This window comes from Dendrobates tinctorius, unplaced genomic scaffold, assembly GCF_039654945.1.
Source record: "Dendrobates tinctorius isolate UK_male_01 unplaced genomic scaffold, ASM3965494v1 ptg000231l, whole genome shotgun sequence".
NCBI classification, from domain to species: Eukaryota; Metazoa; Chordata; class Amphibia; order Anura; family Dendrobatidae; genus Dendrobates; species Dendrobates tinctorius.
Window position 1 is genome coordinate 8,917,913 of NW_027361898.1, and position 14,489 is coordinate 8,932,401.

The 14,489-nt window shown below is 39.1% G+C and overlaps 1 protein-coding gene across 7 annotated transcripts in view; it reads left to right on the forward strand.

The window, feature by feature from the left end:
- NOXA1 (NADPH oxidase activator 1) overlaps nt 1-11,756 on the forward strand; it is a 35,065-nt gene extending 23,309 nt beyond the window's left edge. For 4 of the 7 annotated variants that reach the window (XM_073556085.1, XM_073556083.1, XM_073556084.1 and 1 more), the window contains 15 exons: nt 1,986-2,068; nt 2,360-2,468; nt 2,580-2,717; nt 4,237-4,344; nt 4,739-4,798; nt 4,947-4,972; nt 5,062-5,200; nt 5,282-5,341; nt 5,440-5,509; nt 6,057-6,121; nt 6,205-6,465; nt 7,641-7,837; nt 10,431-10,536; nt 10,797-10,917; nt 11,353-11,756. In XM_073556085.1, the coding sequence (XP_073412186.1) occupies nt 2,394-2,468; nt 2,580-2,717; nt 4,237-4,344; nt 4,739-4,798; nt 4,947-4,972; nt 5,062-5,200; nt 5,282-5,341; nt 5,440-5,509; nt 6,057-6,121; nt 6,205-6,465; nt 7,641-7,837; nt 10,431-10,536; nt 10,797-10,917; nt 11,353-11,447 (1,521 nt within the window). In that variant the 5' untranslated portion in view covers nt 1,986-2,068; nt 2,360-2,393 and the 3' untranslated portion in view covers nt 11,448-11,756. The remainder of the gene's footprint in view (nt 1-1,985; nt 2,069-2,359; nt 2,469-2,579; nt 2,718-4,236; nt 4,345-4,738; nt 4,799-4,946; nt 4,973-5,061; nt 5,201-5,281; nt 5,342-5,439; nt 5,510-6,056; nt 6,122-6,204; nt 6,466-7,640; nt 7,838-10,430; nt 10,537-10,796; nt 10,918-11,352) is intronic. The other 3 variants (XM_073556086.1, XM_073556087.1, XM_073556082.1) reach the window with 2 other exon arrangements.
- The last annotated feature ends 2,733 nt before the right edge of the window (nt 11,757-14,489 follow it).

The window sequence follows — 14,489 nt, forward strand, 5'->3', positions numbered from 1 at the left end:
CTAGTGTAACTTGCTCTTTTTAGTGGTTTCAGTAGTTGTTAGATTTCCCAGACAAGTTTGCTTAGACTGGTTCATGGAATTAGACTTTTTCCAAATGTTGCCTTCGTTTATATGTGGTGTATGTCACTTTAGTCCCTGCCCGGCACAAGGTTTCTGCCGAATTTTACTTTAGCACAGTTGAGGATTAACATGACCTTTGACATGAATGTGTGACGTTTTAGAGGATTTTTGACTTTTTGCAATAAAATGTCACAGAAAAGGGTTAAAGACAAAAAACTAACACTTTTTTTTATTTAGCGATTAAAATTATAAAATATGCATGAGGTTCATAAATTTGGCCCCAAAATAGTCCTCAAATATCACAAGACTTATAATGTCTTTAGTAAATTGCAATTGATTAATCTAGGCCATTGTTTCTTAGGAAATAGTTACTGCTCGACTATGGCTGCTATATAGGGTGTGTGATCTCTGAAAGGCATGCCACTGCCAGTGGCCAAGATTTCCTGGGCACCCCCTAATCCCACTTTTGGTGTATAGCAGCATTCTGTAGTTTAACTGGACAGTGTTGTTTGTACAGTATATAGTATCTCTATCATTATAATACACAGGTACTATATAGCATTATTATATTTGGATATTATGATAGTTACTTGTACAGTGTATCCTTATATTCTATAGATACCAAATTGTAGATAATGACTGCATGGAAGTCACTTTTCCTTGTCTTGTATTTGATGTTTTTTTACCAAAATTCTTCAAAATGGTTCTTATGTTTTATGAGTTTTGTGCAACATCAAAAATACTTTTTAGTTTTGTATTTTACCTATTATTGGTGCCTTTTTTTAGAGCAAGAATTCACTTTTAGCTAAAATGAACAAAATAAAAATACAGATGTACATAAAATCACTCCAGCGGGGGACTGTGATATATATGTGCAAAAAATGTAACAGCTTTTTAAAAAGTATCAGTTGACGAATCAGCTAGAAACATCTGTTAATTACAAACCACATCTGTCTATATATCTATCCCATATCTATCTATTAGCTATCTATTATCTATCTGTCATCTATCTATTATCTATCTATTTGTCTATCATCTCTCTATTATCTATCTACCTATCTATTCGTCTATCATCTCTCTATTATCTATCTATCTATAACGCTTACAAAAAAAGTTCAAATTAAAAGAAGAATTTGGTTCAAATAAAAAACAACCAAAATTAGATAAAAAAGGCACAAATGCAATAATGAATTAAGCCAATTATTTTTTGCAAAACATTTTGTTTTTGCCATGTTTAATAAGTTGGTGGGGAGAGGTCGTGGTTAGCAATGCAAATAGGTCTAAGTTAAATTTACAAACTGCAATGGCAAAAAGTCTCACTCTTTTAGGGGGATGCCGTAAAATTGGAGAATCGTTTGTAGACAGACATATTCGATGTAAAAATTATTTATCAATCATGTAACAAGCAAAATTTTTGCCATAATATATTCACCCCAAAGTATATGAAGATTCTGGAAATGTACATAAAACTAGAGAGTAAATTTGCATTAGAGCTGGAGGTACAAGGCTTCCTGGTACCTGTGGTGCCACGTACCTGCAGGAGATGGAGTGAGTATGGTGGATTGGCATTTTATGACTAGCAATGAATAGAATTATGAGGAGTGGTATATAAGGTATTATTGTCACCCTGGGACAAGGAAGTCAAATGCATTACACATATTTCTGACCTCTGAAGTCGGTGATCCTGTTCATGATTCAGCGAATGATTATAAAAATACTGATAACGCAGTAATGTTCAGTGAGCTGTACTTTGTGCTGTTCCTCTGTAATTCTTCCTGGAAACTTCAAGATGTGTTGATATGATGTGTCCCTACACCCTAGTAGCGGGACCAATTTGGGTACAGTAATAGAATACAGCATCTGCGGGTATGTAACCCCTAATATATTAATAAGCACTGTAATATTTAACCTCTCACTACCTGCAGGCGTACAGTCAGTGTGTAACTAAGGACCCATGTCTGGCCGTTGGTTTCTTCCAGAGAAGCTATGTGCATTTTAAGCTGAAGTGGTAAGAGATTCCATTTGGGGGTATGTAAAAAAAAAAAATCCTAGAGAATTTCACTATTGGCAATTTTCTATTAGGAAATATGGCCTCTTTATGGATAGGCTGATGGTAAGGCGATTGGGGATGCGAAGTTTAACAACCTTGTGGTTTCTTGGGTAAATGTTGGTGCAGTCAAGGGTTTGATTTCTTATACCGATGCCCCTCCTGGTGCACACTGCTGATTTTGATCTGTGACTCAGTAATTGATTTTGGTCTGTGTTTGGATTACTGTGTAATGTGAATTCTTTTCGCCAGGTATGAGAAGGCCTTAGCTGACTGCCACTTGGCGATGGCCCAGCTCAGGAACAACAGTGTTATAGATTACAAGCAGCTGGGTCTGAACCACCTGCTCTACACCTGGGAGGTATGAAGACATCTCAAGAGATGACATTGATTAACAATGCCAAGGCTGACCTCTAGGGGCAGCACTGAGACAGCTGTAATAGACTCTTTAATCCTGTTGTGTTTGGTGTAGGTGCTGTATAACACTGCGGTTATACTCTGCTACCTGGGGAAATGGGAGAGTGCTCAGCAGAAGATAAATGAGGCTGTCATTTGGCTGCCAGGGGATATTAGGAATGCCAAGCTAGATGCCGCACAGGATCAAATTCGGGTAAGTAAATAAACCAGATAGATATATATTGCCTAATAAATAGGTACTTCCAAAAAATACATAGATACCCAAAAAGAAAATGGAAGCTTTTCACCATAAAAAACAATTTTTATTTTAATAGGTATATGCAACAATGTAAATGTGGGGAATCACAAATACAAAAAAATGCTGCAGAAAATATCTTATGACATACATAGACAAAATATATTCATTGCACAGTTTGGCATATGAAGGCCAAGATAAATAATATTTATAGTATAAGGTGCAAAAAAGCCTCCTAGTTAAATATTTTTGGGCCTAAGAAATGGTAACCAATGGTTGTAGAAAGAAATTTTTCCTTTAAGATGGTATATAAAGTGCAAATACATAAGTCAGGGAAAGTCTCATAAATCAATAAAGTATTTGTGCAACAATGAAAGAAGTAAAGTGCTTGTGCAATAATACAAATCCCCAGACAAAAAAGTCCATTAAGGGGTTAATTTCCATAACTCAGGGACATTAATGTAATACTCAAATGCAGTGCTAGTAATGCCCAGAGGTATCCAATGTTAGAATGGCTGAGACTTTAATCCCCAATAAAAAATGCTAATGCTACAACAAAACGGGTTATTCAAGGAAATAAGGTGCTAAAAAAGAGAGTCTTTGTCTATACCTTATAGCAGCAGGCACCCCAACGCGCGGTTCACACTTGGCTATATCCAGGGGACTTCCTGTGTATAGTTATGCCATGTGTATGCGCTTTCCCCACCCTCTCCTAGAGAGAGCATGTGAGTCTTGCTTTCCCAGCTGTCTCCTAGACAGGGCAAGGGACTCCTGCTTGCCCCACCCTCTCATAGAGACAGCATGTGAGTCCTGCTTGCCTCACCCTCTCCTAGAGAGAGCATGTGAGTCCTGCTTGCCTCACCCTCTCCTAGAGAGAGCATGCAAGTCCTGCTTTTCCCGCCCTCTCCTAGAGAGAGGATGTGAGTCCTGCCTTCTCTGCCCTCGACAGAGCATGTTAGTCATGCTTTCCCGGCCCTCTCCTAGACAGGGCAAGTAATTCCTGCTTGCCCCACCCACTCCTAGAGAGAGCATGTGAGTCCTGCTTGCCCCACCCTTTCCTAGACAACGCAAAGGAGTCCTGCATGCTCCACCCTCTCCTAGAGAGAACGTGGGAGTCCTGCTTTCCCCATCCTCTCCTAGAGAGAGCATAGGAGTTCTGCTTTCCCCACCCTCCTAGAAAAAGCATGTGAGTCCTTCTTGCCTCACCCTCTCCTGGAGAAAACCTAATGATTTTTATTTTGCATTTACAGTGTTCATCCATTTGATATGCATTTGATATGAGGGCTGGGTAAAGAGGACTCCCATGCTTATATACTTATTGTGTTTGTAGACAAGGTGCCTATACATCTCATACTGTGCAAAGTTTTCTGTCCTGGGATCCTTAGTATCCAGACTCCTTCTGCTCTTGGTATAATGATATTTTTACATGTTGCATCCTAGAGCCGATCTCACCATGGATTGTGCATTCTTCCTACAGAGTCAACAACTGCTACAGCCGATCCCCATGCCAGACGGGAAATTCTTCAGGCCTCGAAAGCAGCAAGTGGAACGGCTTAATTCTATAGATTTCCTGGGTAAACCCAAGGTGAGCAAAGAGCGTTTCGCATAAACTGACTCAACCCCCGGTCTATAAATATCAGCAACTAAACTTGTCAGCAAGCATCTATAACTCAGCAGGGTCCAGAAAAAGTATTATTTAGCTTCATAATAATAAGAATAATCTTTATATAGCGCCAACATATTCCGCAGCGCTTTACAGTTTAACAGTTCCAAAACACAAGTCATAAGTAACAACGTTAACTACAATAATTAAAGCAAAATAAGACGACCCTGCTCGTGAGACCCTAGCATACATAGTTCACCCTTGTATGATTTGGACAGTCTGTTATGTAAATGGTCTCCATGTAACACTACAGTTCCTTTGCACTGTCCATCTTTTTATTGCAAATCCTTACTTAATTTCCAAAGTTTCTACCCAGGTCATCTCATCTGTGGTTCCCAATGACCAGTATAGTGGGTTTGAGCCCCTCCGTCCTCAGGTAAGTTCTTATTGAAAGACCTATATTCTAAAATGAAATGGACAATATCGAGAACCTGATTTCTGGATTATGAGACCATTACTGCATTAGATAATCTGCTTTTCGTTACAAAATAATTAACTTTTTCGAAATGTCTCCTCTGCTGCAGAAGCCGGGATATTACCTGCCATGCCCGTAAGTTCTTCATCTTCTTCTCCTTAATGCAAATAATTAAGCATTTTCCCAGCACTAGGGACCTAACCTGTAACCTGTGACCCTCACAGACGTGGGGATGCTGGATACCACCGCGTTATGGTCCATTATTATCCTGAAAATACTGGAGAGGTGGCCGTGAAAGCCAATAACATCGTCTACGTACTGCACAAACATGGAGATTGGGCAACTGTCATCCATGATGGGCAAGTAGGTGCCTTGTATACAGAAACTCTCGTTGTATCCCTGTATTAGCCCAACATAATTTCTCTTTTTGCTTCCTTCTCATAGAAAATTCTCATTCCAAAGAACATTTTGGAACTGGTGGACGCACCTAAAGCCGATATGAAGGTAAGTACAGCACCTTCTTTTTCTTTAAAGGGGTTGTCGGGCTATGAATTTGTTTCTAAGGGTTTTAGTAAAGATTTCATTTATGTATTTTTCAACAGAAAATTAATAATGGGATTCCCCTACCCCCCATGAAGATGCCGCCCACTAGACCCAATGCAAAGACTGTTGGTGAGCAATGTGAAGGATTTACTTGGAATAGTTGTACTTTTTTGGGAAAAAATCTGAAACATTTGTTGTAGACAACTACTTCTAGGCACTGTATAGCCCTGGATTGGTAGTGGGATAGTAAATTGCACTGGTGTGAGCTCTTGTGACTAGCCCTGTGAACTTGTTTGAAAGCCAAAGACCTAAGAGAAACATGTACACTTCAAGAAGGGGCACAAGCTGTTTGCATGCTACATTTCAGATGCTCTATCAATGGCACTTGAGAGTCTATTTATTGAATGCAAATCCCTCTTTAAAAAGATATTCCCATCATTATAAAGTGACACTTTGTAATTAGCAAGGGTCCCACCTCGGGCTGAATGTCTTAATGGCAGATGCCTTTTAAAATGCAATGATTGACTCATAGATTATAGGTGCGACTGACCAATAGGCTTTTGAAATTCATGGATATATTGAATCAGAATCAGGCCATAGCAGTGTAACAAGCATCTCTGACCATATAGGAGGTCTGAAATCTTGGGAAATAGTGCTAATTTATTGTCTATTCTAGGTAATATGCTATCATCTCAGCATTTACCACTACTGCAGATGACGGATCCATCGGTACCCAATCAGGTATCACATGTTCTGGAGATGAAATAGTCACACTTTAGTATTGTTTGTTTCGAGCTTTGCTAAAATTACCCCTCGTATTTTAGAACCCGAAAAGAGAAGATCCATATTCTGAAGAAGAACAAGTGTTGACCACAATGGTCCAAGAGGAAGACGAGATGAAGAGTGTTCCTTCTCTAGAAAATCAAATAGTGGAGGCATCTGTCCATCCAGGACCAGTGGAGATGACTGCACCCACAGGAATCACGGAAGCCGCCCCTTACAGACCCCTTCAGAGGGTAGAAATGGTTGTCACACTGCAAAGTTGTGCACCGGTCACGCAAGAAGTCGAAAAGGTGAAGAGTCATGTCAGTATCTTTACTTGGGAGAGAGATAGTTTTAGGTTTACATATAAATGATACAAGCAGGTGGGAAAACTGCTCGTATGTGTATCTTCTAACCGTCTCATGGTTACTTGAGGTAATTATGTATATACAGAACCACCCGTAACTATAGGATGTGTTTGATATTGCATCTTAAGGGGGTTTTACAGATAGCGATATCGCTAGCAATATCGCTAAAACGTCACTGGTTTTGTGACGTTATAGCGATATCGCTATGTGTGATACTTACCTCCGACCGGCTCCCCCGCTGTCCATCGCTGATCGCGCAGCTCCATTTCTCGTCGTCTGCTTCCTGCTGAGACTTCCTGCTGTGTGAGACGAGCGACGCTGGACGCGGGCGGGAGGACGCCAGGATCGCTGTGTGTGAAAGGTGAGTATCGTGCGCTGCGTCGCTGCTGCATCGCTGTGAGATCTTTCTGTATGAAAGCTCACTAGCGATCATTTAGCGATGCACCAACGATCCTGACCGGGTTGGATCGCTGGTCGGATCGCTGGTGCATCACTAAATGTAAAAGGGCCTTTAGTCTTTCACTTGAGTAGAAGCTCAAAACCAGTCACAGCTCATGGATAAGAGTGGCGCTGTTTCAGATAAAATAGCCAAGATTTTTTTTCTACTCTTTAAAACTAGATGAAAAAAATGCATTGTCTTTTGGAAATCCTGCAGAGTTTTAACTTTTAAGGGGGTTTTACACTAAGCGATATCGCTAGCAATATCGCTAAAACGTCACTGGTTTTGTGACGTTATAGCGATATTGCTAGTGATATCGCTATGTGTGATACTTACCTCCGACCGGCTCCCCCGCTGTCCATCGCTGATGGCGCGGCTCCATTTCTCGTCGTCAGCTTCCTGCTGGGGCTTCCTGCTGTGACGACGAGCGACGCGTGGATGCGGGAGGGAGGACGTCAGGATCGCTGTGTGTGAAAGGTGAGTATCGTGCACTGCGTCGCTGCTGCATCGCTGTGAGATCTGCCTGTGTGACAGCTCACTAGCGATCATTTAGCGATGCACCAGCGATCCTGACCGGGTCATATCGCTGGTGCATCGCTAAATGTAAAAAGGCCTTTAGGATCGAGCTCTCCTTTATCTACAATAAATTTACCCCAGTGTAACGATTGTTGTTTTTTTTTTTTTGAGACAGGAAATAACAGAAATTGACAAAGGTAACATGGAAGACGAGATGTCTGCACCATTAGAGAAGGATGTCATCACAATACTGGTGCACACAGAGTTCACTGTTGATCTATCAGTGAGCAAGAACATCACTTACCAGGAGTTACAGCGCCTTCTCAGGGACAAACTGCAACAGCAAGGGGAGAAGATGAAAATTGAACTTAGGTACGACAATAAGGCGTTCTTCTGTTTTATTTATTTACACCGTATGTACATTACTGATCCTGAGTTACATCCTGTATTATACTCCAGAGCTGCACTCACTATTCTGCTGGTGCAGTCACTGTGTACACACATTACATTACTGATCCTGCGTTGTATCCTGAATTATACTCCAGAGCTGCACTCACTATTCTGCTGGTGCAGTCGTTGTGTACATATAGTACATTACTGATCCTGTACGAAACCTGAGTTACATTCTGCATTATACTCCAGAGCTGCACTCGCTATTCTAGTGCAGTCTTTGTATACATACATTACATTACTGATCCTGTACTGATCCTGAGTTACAGTGCCTTGCGAAAGTATTCGGCTCCCTGGAACTTTTCAGCCTTTTCCCACATATCATGCTACAAACATAAAGATACCAAATGTAAATTTTTGGTGAAGAATCAACAACAAGTGGGACACAATTGTGAAGTTGAACTAAATTTATTGGTTATTTTAAATTTTTGTGGAAATTCAAAAACTGAAAAGTGGGGCGTGCAATATTATTTGGCCCCTTTACTTTCAGTGCAGCAAACTCACTCCAGAAGTTCATTGTGGATCTCTGAATGATCCAATGTTGTCCTAAATGACTAATGATGATAGATATAATCCACCTGTGTGTAATCAAGTCTCAGTATAAATGCACCTGCTCTGTGACAGTCTCAGGGTTCTGTTTGAAGCACAGAGAGCATCATGAAGACCAGGGAACACAACAGGCAGGTCTGTGATACTGTTGTGGAGAAATTTAAAGCCAGATTTGGATACAAAATGATTTCCAAAACTTTAAACATCCCAAGGAGCACTGTGCAAGCGATCATATTAAAATGGAAGGAGTATCATACCACTGCAAATCTACCAAGACCCGGCCGTCCCTGTAAACTTTCATCTCAAACAAGAAGAGAGAAGAGTGATCAGAGATGCAGCCAAGAGGCCCATGATCACTCTGGATGAACTGCAGAGATCTATAGCTGAGGTGGGACAGTCTGTCCATAGGATAACAATCAGTGATACACTGCACAAATCTGGCCTTTATGGAAGAGTGACAAGAAGAAAGCCATTTCTCAAAGATATCCATAAAAAGTGTTGTTTGCAACAAGCCACCTGGGAGACACACCAAACATGTGGAAGAAGGTGCTCTGGTCAGATGAAACCATAATCGAACTTTTTGGCAACAATGCCAAACGATATGTTTGGCGTAAAGGCAACACAGCTCATCACCCTGAACACACCATCCCCACTGTCAAACGTGGTGGTGGCAGTATCATGGTTTCGGCCTGCTTTTCTTCAGCAGGAACAGGGAAGATGGTTAAAATTGATGGCAAGATGGATGGAGCCAAATACAGGACCATTCTAGAAGAAAACCTGTTGGAGTCTGCAAAAGATCTGAGACTGGGACGGAGATTTGTCCTCCAACAAGACAATGATCCCAAACAAAAAGCAAAATCTATAATGGAATGGTTCACAAATAATCATATCCAGGTGGTAGAATGGCCAAGTCAAAGTCCAGACCTGAATCCAATCGAGAATCTGTGGAAAGAGCTGAAAACTGCTGTTCACAAACGATCTCCATCACACCTCACTGAGCTCGAGCTGTTTGCCAAGGAAGAATGGGTAAGAATTTCAGTCTCTCGATGTACAAAACTGATAGAGACATACCCAAAGCGACTTGCAGCTGTAATAGCAGCAAAAGGTGGCGCAACAAAGTATTAAGTTAAAGGGGCCGAATAATATTGCACGCCCCACTTTTCAGCTTTTGAATTTCCACAAAAATTTAAAATAACCAATAAATTTCGTTTAACTTTGCAATTGTGCCCCACTTGTTGATTCTTCACCAAAAATTTACATTTGGTATCTTTATGTTTGAAGCATGATATGTGGGAAAAAGGTTGAAAAGTTCCAGGGAGCCGAATACTTTCCCAAGGCACTCTACATCCTGTATTATACCCCAGAGCTGCACTCACTATTCTGCTGGTGCAGTCACTGTGTACATACATTACATTACTGATCCTGTACTGATCCTGAGTTACATCCTGTATTATACTTCAGAGCTGCACTCACTATTCTCCTGGTGCAGCTACTGTGTACATGCATTACTGATCCTGAGTTACATCCTGTATTATACTCCAGAGCTGCACTCACTATTCTGCTCGTGCAGTCACTGTGTACACACATTACATTACTCATCCTGTACTGTTCCTGAGTTACATCCTGTATTATACTCCAGAGCTGCAGTCACTGGAGACTGACAACAAGCTTTTTGTCAGATACACCCCTTTACAAATTAAGGTGATCTCCTAATAATCTATGATTATCTTGGTGTAAAGACTTTCCAGACTAAATATCGCAATAGCAAGCCCTATGGAGACACTGAACAAGCAGGTAATGCTGGTCTGCTGAATTGTGATTTCAGCTCAGGATATAAATACCAGTCTAATTATCCCATGTAAATATATTTAGAGATTTGCTGGGTAACAGTAGACAAGCAGTAACTTTGGGTGTCTCCTCCTCCATAGTACGTATGGCTGTATATCATTGATAATGTATCGATCAGTTACAGGGATAGCGAGAGTAAACGGTTAACGTTGGTGAAGGATGACGGAGACCTACCAGGGATGTGGACACAAGCGGACAACAAGCGACTGATGCTGTGCTGTAAGGTAAGTACGTCTGGACATCACTCTGTGAAGGATTGTTAAACATTACTGCTTTCTTCTGAAAACTATGCCCCATCCGTCCTCGGGTTGTGTGTGGTACTGCAGTCCAGATTCATTTACTATGATGTTCAGCTGCAATATCAGACACAATCTATTGACTTTAGTAGCGTTGTTTTTGAAGAAAAATAAATTTAACAAGCTAAGCCGGTACAACCCTTTTAGCTTGTATGTATAAAGAGTACTGAGACTGCTCCTTTGTGCAGGACTCCTGCTGTGTGGGGAGGCCCATCCTATTTCGCATGAAGGCCATCTATACTTATACGGCGGAGGGACCTGAAGACCTACCCTTTAAGCAGGGTGATTTCATTGATATCTTCTCTGAAGGTAACACTTTCCTTCCCATGATTTTGCTTTACATTGTTTCTTTAAAGTGGCTTTGTAAGAGTGCAGAAACAGCACCACTCAGGTCCGTAGGCTGTGAATGGTATTACAAGAGAATGGTCATCACTTCCATAATGCTCCAGGACCTTGTACACATTTCCTTCTCAATGTCAACCCCTGCTGAGCAATCCATTTTTTGGATGACCACTTTACAAGACAAAGTGGTAGAGTCTGATCACTATGCCATAGGCAAGGGGGTGAAACAACACCACTATACCATACGCACAGGGTTGAAGTATGACCACTATACCAGGTTGCCTGACCCACCTATGAATGATGGGATTAGTTGGGAGGTTAGTGGGGCTTCCAGGTGATGTTATGGATCTTATCTAGGTGTTTCCTGGAATTTATATCTCACTACATTTTTGTCCCTGATAGTAAATGAAGAATGGTTGGAGGGTCACTGCAATGGCAGCATCGGGATATTTCCAAGATGTTTTGCCACCAAAGTCAGCGAGCAGGACACATCCTAATGGCAGAGGAGAGCAAGTAGTCGCCATTGTATGTCCGGAGAGGGCACAGAGGTCCTTGTTTATTCACAATAGGACAAAGAATGACAGTTATCTGATATAATCTGGGGGTCACCGGATACTGGAGGTCACGGTCATGCAGGTCTGCAGTCTGCGCAATCTGTAGTTACCTTCATTTCTCTTGTTATATATAAAGCAGTGATTCTTGATACCTTGTACATATATTATTTATGGACGGAACTATTTTTTTTTTTTGTTATTACGTCTATTTGTTATATTTTATATTATCCATTAAAATGACTGTTTCAATTAGTTCTGTGAAAGTTTTTTTTGTGATCTCATGTCTTTCATTATACTTAATGTATATAATTATTTTTGTACAGCTGGTATAACCTGGGCATCTTCTGTATATAATTATATATGTACAGCTGGTATAACCTGGGCATCTCCTGTATATAATTATATATGTACAGCTGGTATAACCTGGGCATCTTCTGTATATAATTATATATGTACAGCAGGTATAACCTGGGCATCTTCTGTATATAATTATATATGTAAAGCTGGTATAACCTGGGCATCTTCTGTATATAATTATATATGTACAGCCGGTATAACCTGAGCATCTCCTGTATATAATTATACATGTATAGCTGGTATAACCTGGGCATATTCTGTATATAATTATACATGTACAGCTGGTATAACCTGGGCATCTTCTGTATATAATTATATATGTACAGCTGGTATAACCTGAGCATCTCCTGTATATAATTATAAATGTACAGCCGGTATAACCTGGGCATCTCCTGTATATAATTATATATGTACAGCTGGTATAACCTGGGCATCTTCTGTATATAATTATATATGTACAGCTGGTATAACCTGGGCATCTTCTGTATATAATTATATATGTACAGCTGGTATAACCTGAGCATCTCCTGTATATAATTATATATGTACAGCTGGTATAACCTGGGCATCTTCTGTATATAATTATATATGTTATATATGTACAGCTGGTATAACCTGGGCATCTTCTGTATATAATTATATATGTACAGCTGGTATAACCTGGGCATCTCCTGTATATAATTATATATGTACAGCTGGTATAACCTGGGCATCTTCTGTATATAATTATATATGTACAGCAGGTATAACCTGGGCATCTTCTGTATATAATTATATATGTAAAGCTGGTATAACCTGGGCATCTTCTGTATATAATTATATATGTACAGCCGGTATAACCTGAGCATCTCCTGTATATAATTATACATGTACAGCTGGTATAACCTGGGCATCTTCTGTATATAATAATTATATAAGTACAGCAGGTATAACCTGGGCATCTTCTGTATATAATTATATATGTACAGCTGGTATAACCTGAACATCTCCTGTATATAATTATAAATGTACAGCCGGTATAACCTGGGCATCTCCAGTATATAATTATATATGTACAGCTGGTATAACCTGGGCATCTTCTGTATATAATTATATATGTTATATATGTACAGCTGGTATAACCTGGGCATCTCCTCTATATAATTATATATGTACAGCCGTTATAACCTGGGCATCTCCTCTATATAATAATACATGTACAGCTGATATATAATTATATACAGGAGATGTCCATGTTATATGTACAGCTGGTATAACCTGGGCATCTCCAGTATATAATTATTATTTGTACAGCCGTTGTAACCTGGGCATCTCCTGTATATAATACATGTACAGCTGGTATAACCTGGGCATCTCCTGTATATAATAATACATGTACAGCTGGTATAGTTTATATCTCTTGTATATAGTGATATGGAGCATGCCAGTATAACTTGGGCTAAGAAATTTCACATTAATTTTAATCTAAATTGATAATGTGTAAGTTATTGTTAATGTCAATAATGTTATCAGAAATGGAACAAATTGTATATAAAATCCTATGTCAAGCACAGATTAAGATAAGATCCTATAAAATGATGTGCATTAAAGACAATAATGATATTATAGTATATTAAATCAAAATTTTATTAAGTATACAAAATATAAAAACAAAATCAAATTAGCTGAATGAAACTGAGCATGTTTTAAATAATATTACATCATAAATTTCATACAGAAATATAATCAAGTATTCAAGTAAAATTGCCCCCCCAAAAAAGTAAAATGATTTACTGCAAAGCACTACGATAGCACAAATATCACAATCAAAGTTAGTAGACAAAAATATGCACCAAAATGGAATCCATAGATATATCTAATAACTAATACTAAAGTGCAAAAAAATCCCTTTTTTATTTTTATAATATATATAAATGTGAGGGAAACAATAAAAAGTGCTACAGTGCAAAAACAACTTATGAAAGCATAATATAAAGTGCTGTAGCGCAAAGAGTTAATTAACAACACTATAAAAAGTGCAACAGTGCAAGTAACCAATTTAACAAAGACACTATGGAAAGCACTTTTTTTTTTTACATTTATAATATAATGTTATTTAAAACATGCTCCATTTCATTCAGCTAATTTTATTTTGTTTTTATATTTTGTAAATTTTATTAAGTATTGATTTAATATACTATAATTTCATTGTCTTTAATGCACATCTTTTTATGGGATCTTATGTCAGTAATGTGCTTGTCTTTATAAGAAAGTATTTATAAATCGTTGTATTATCTTGGTTAGCCACTAGGGAGAAACATTGCTCTTCATCTCCACAGATCACCCCTACACTGCTCAGATATTTTATAGTGGCGCTAAATGTTTGTTGTTTTTTTTGGTGTTTTTTAGTTTTATTTTTGAGCTTGGAAAGGGGATTATTTTTTTTTTTTTTTTTTTTCTCAATTTGTTTAAAACTTCTTTTAGTCCACTTAGGGGATCATTTGATCACTTATACTGCATAGTGCAATGGACTAGGCTTTATTGGAGGACTCATGTGATGATATTGGGGCCATTAGGGGTGGGGCACAATAACAAGGGCGCTATATAAATTATTCCTATTACATTGCCATATGGAATATAAACCATTCA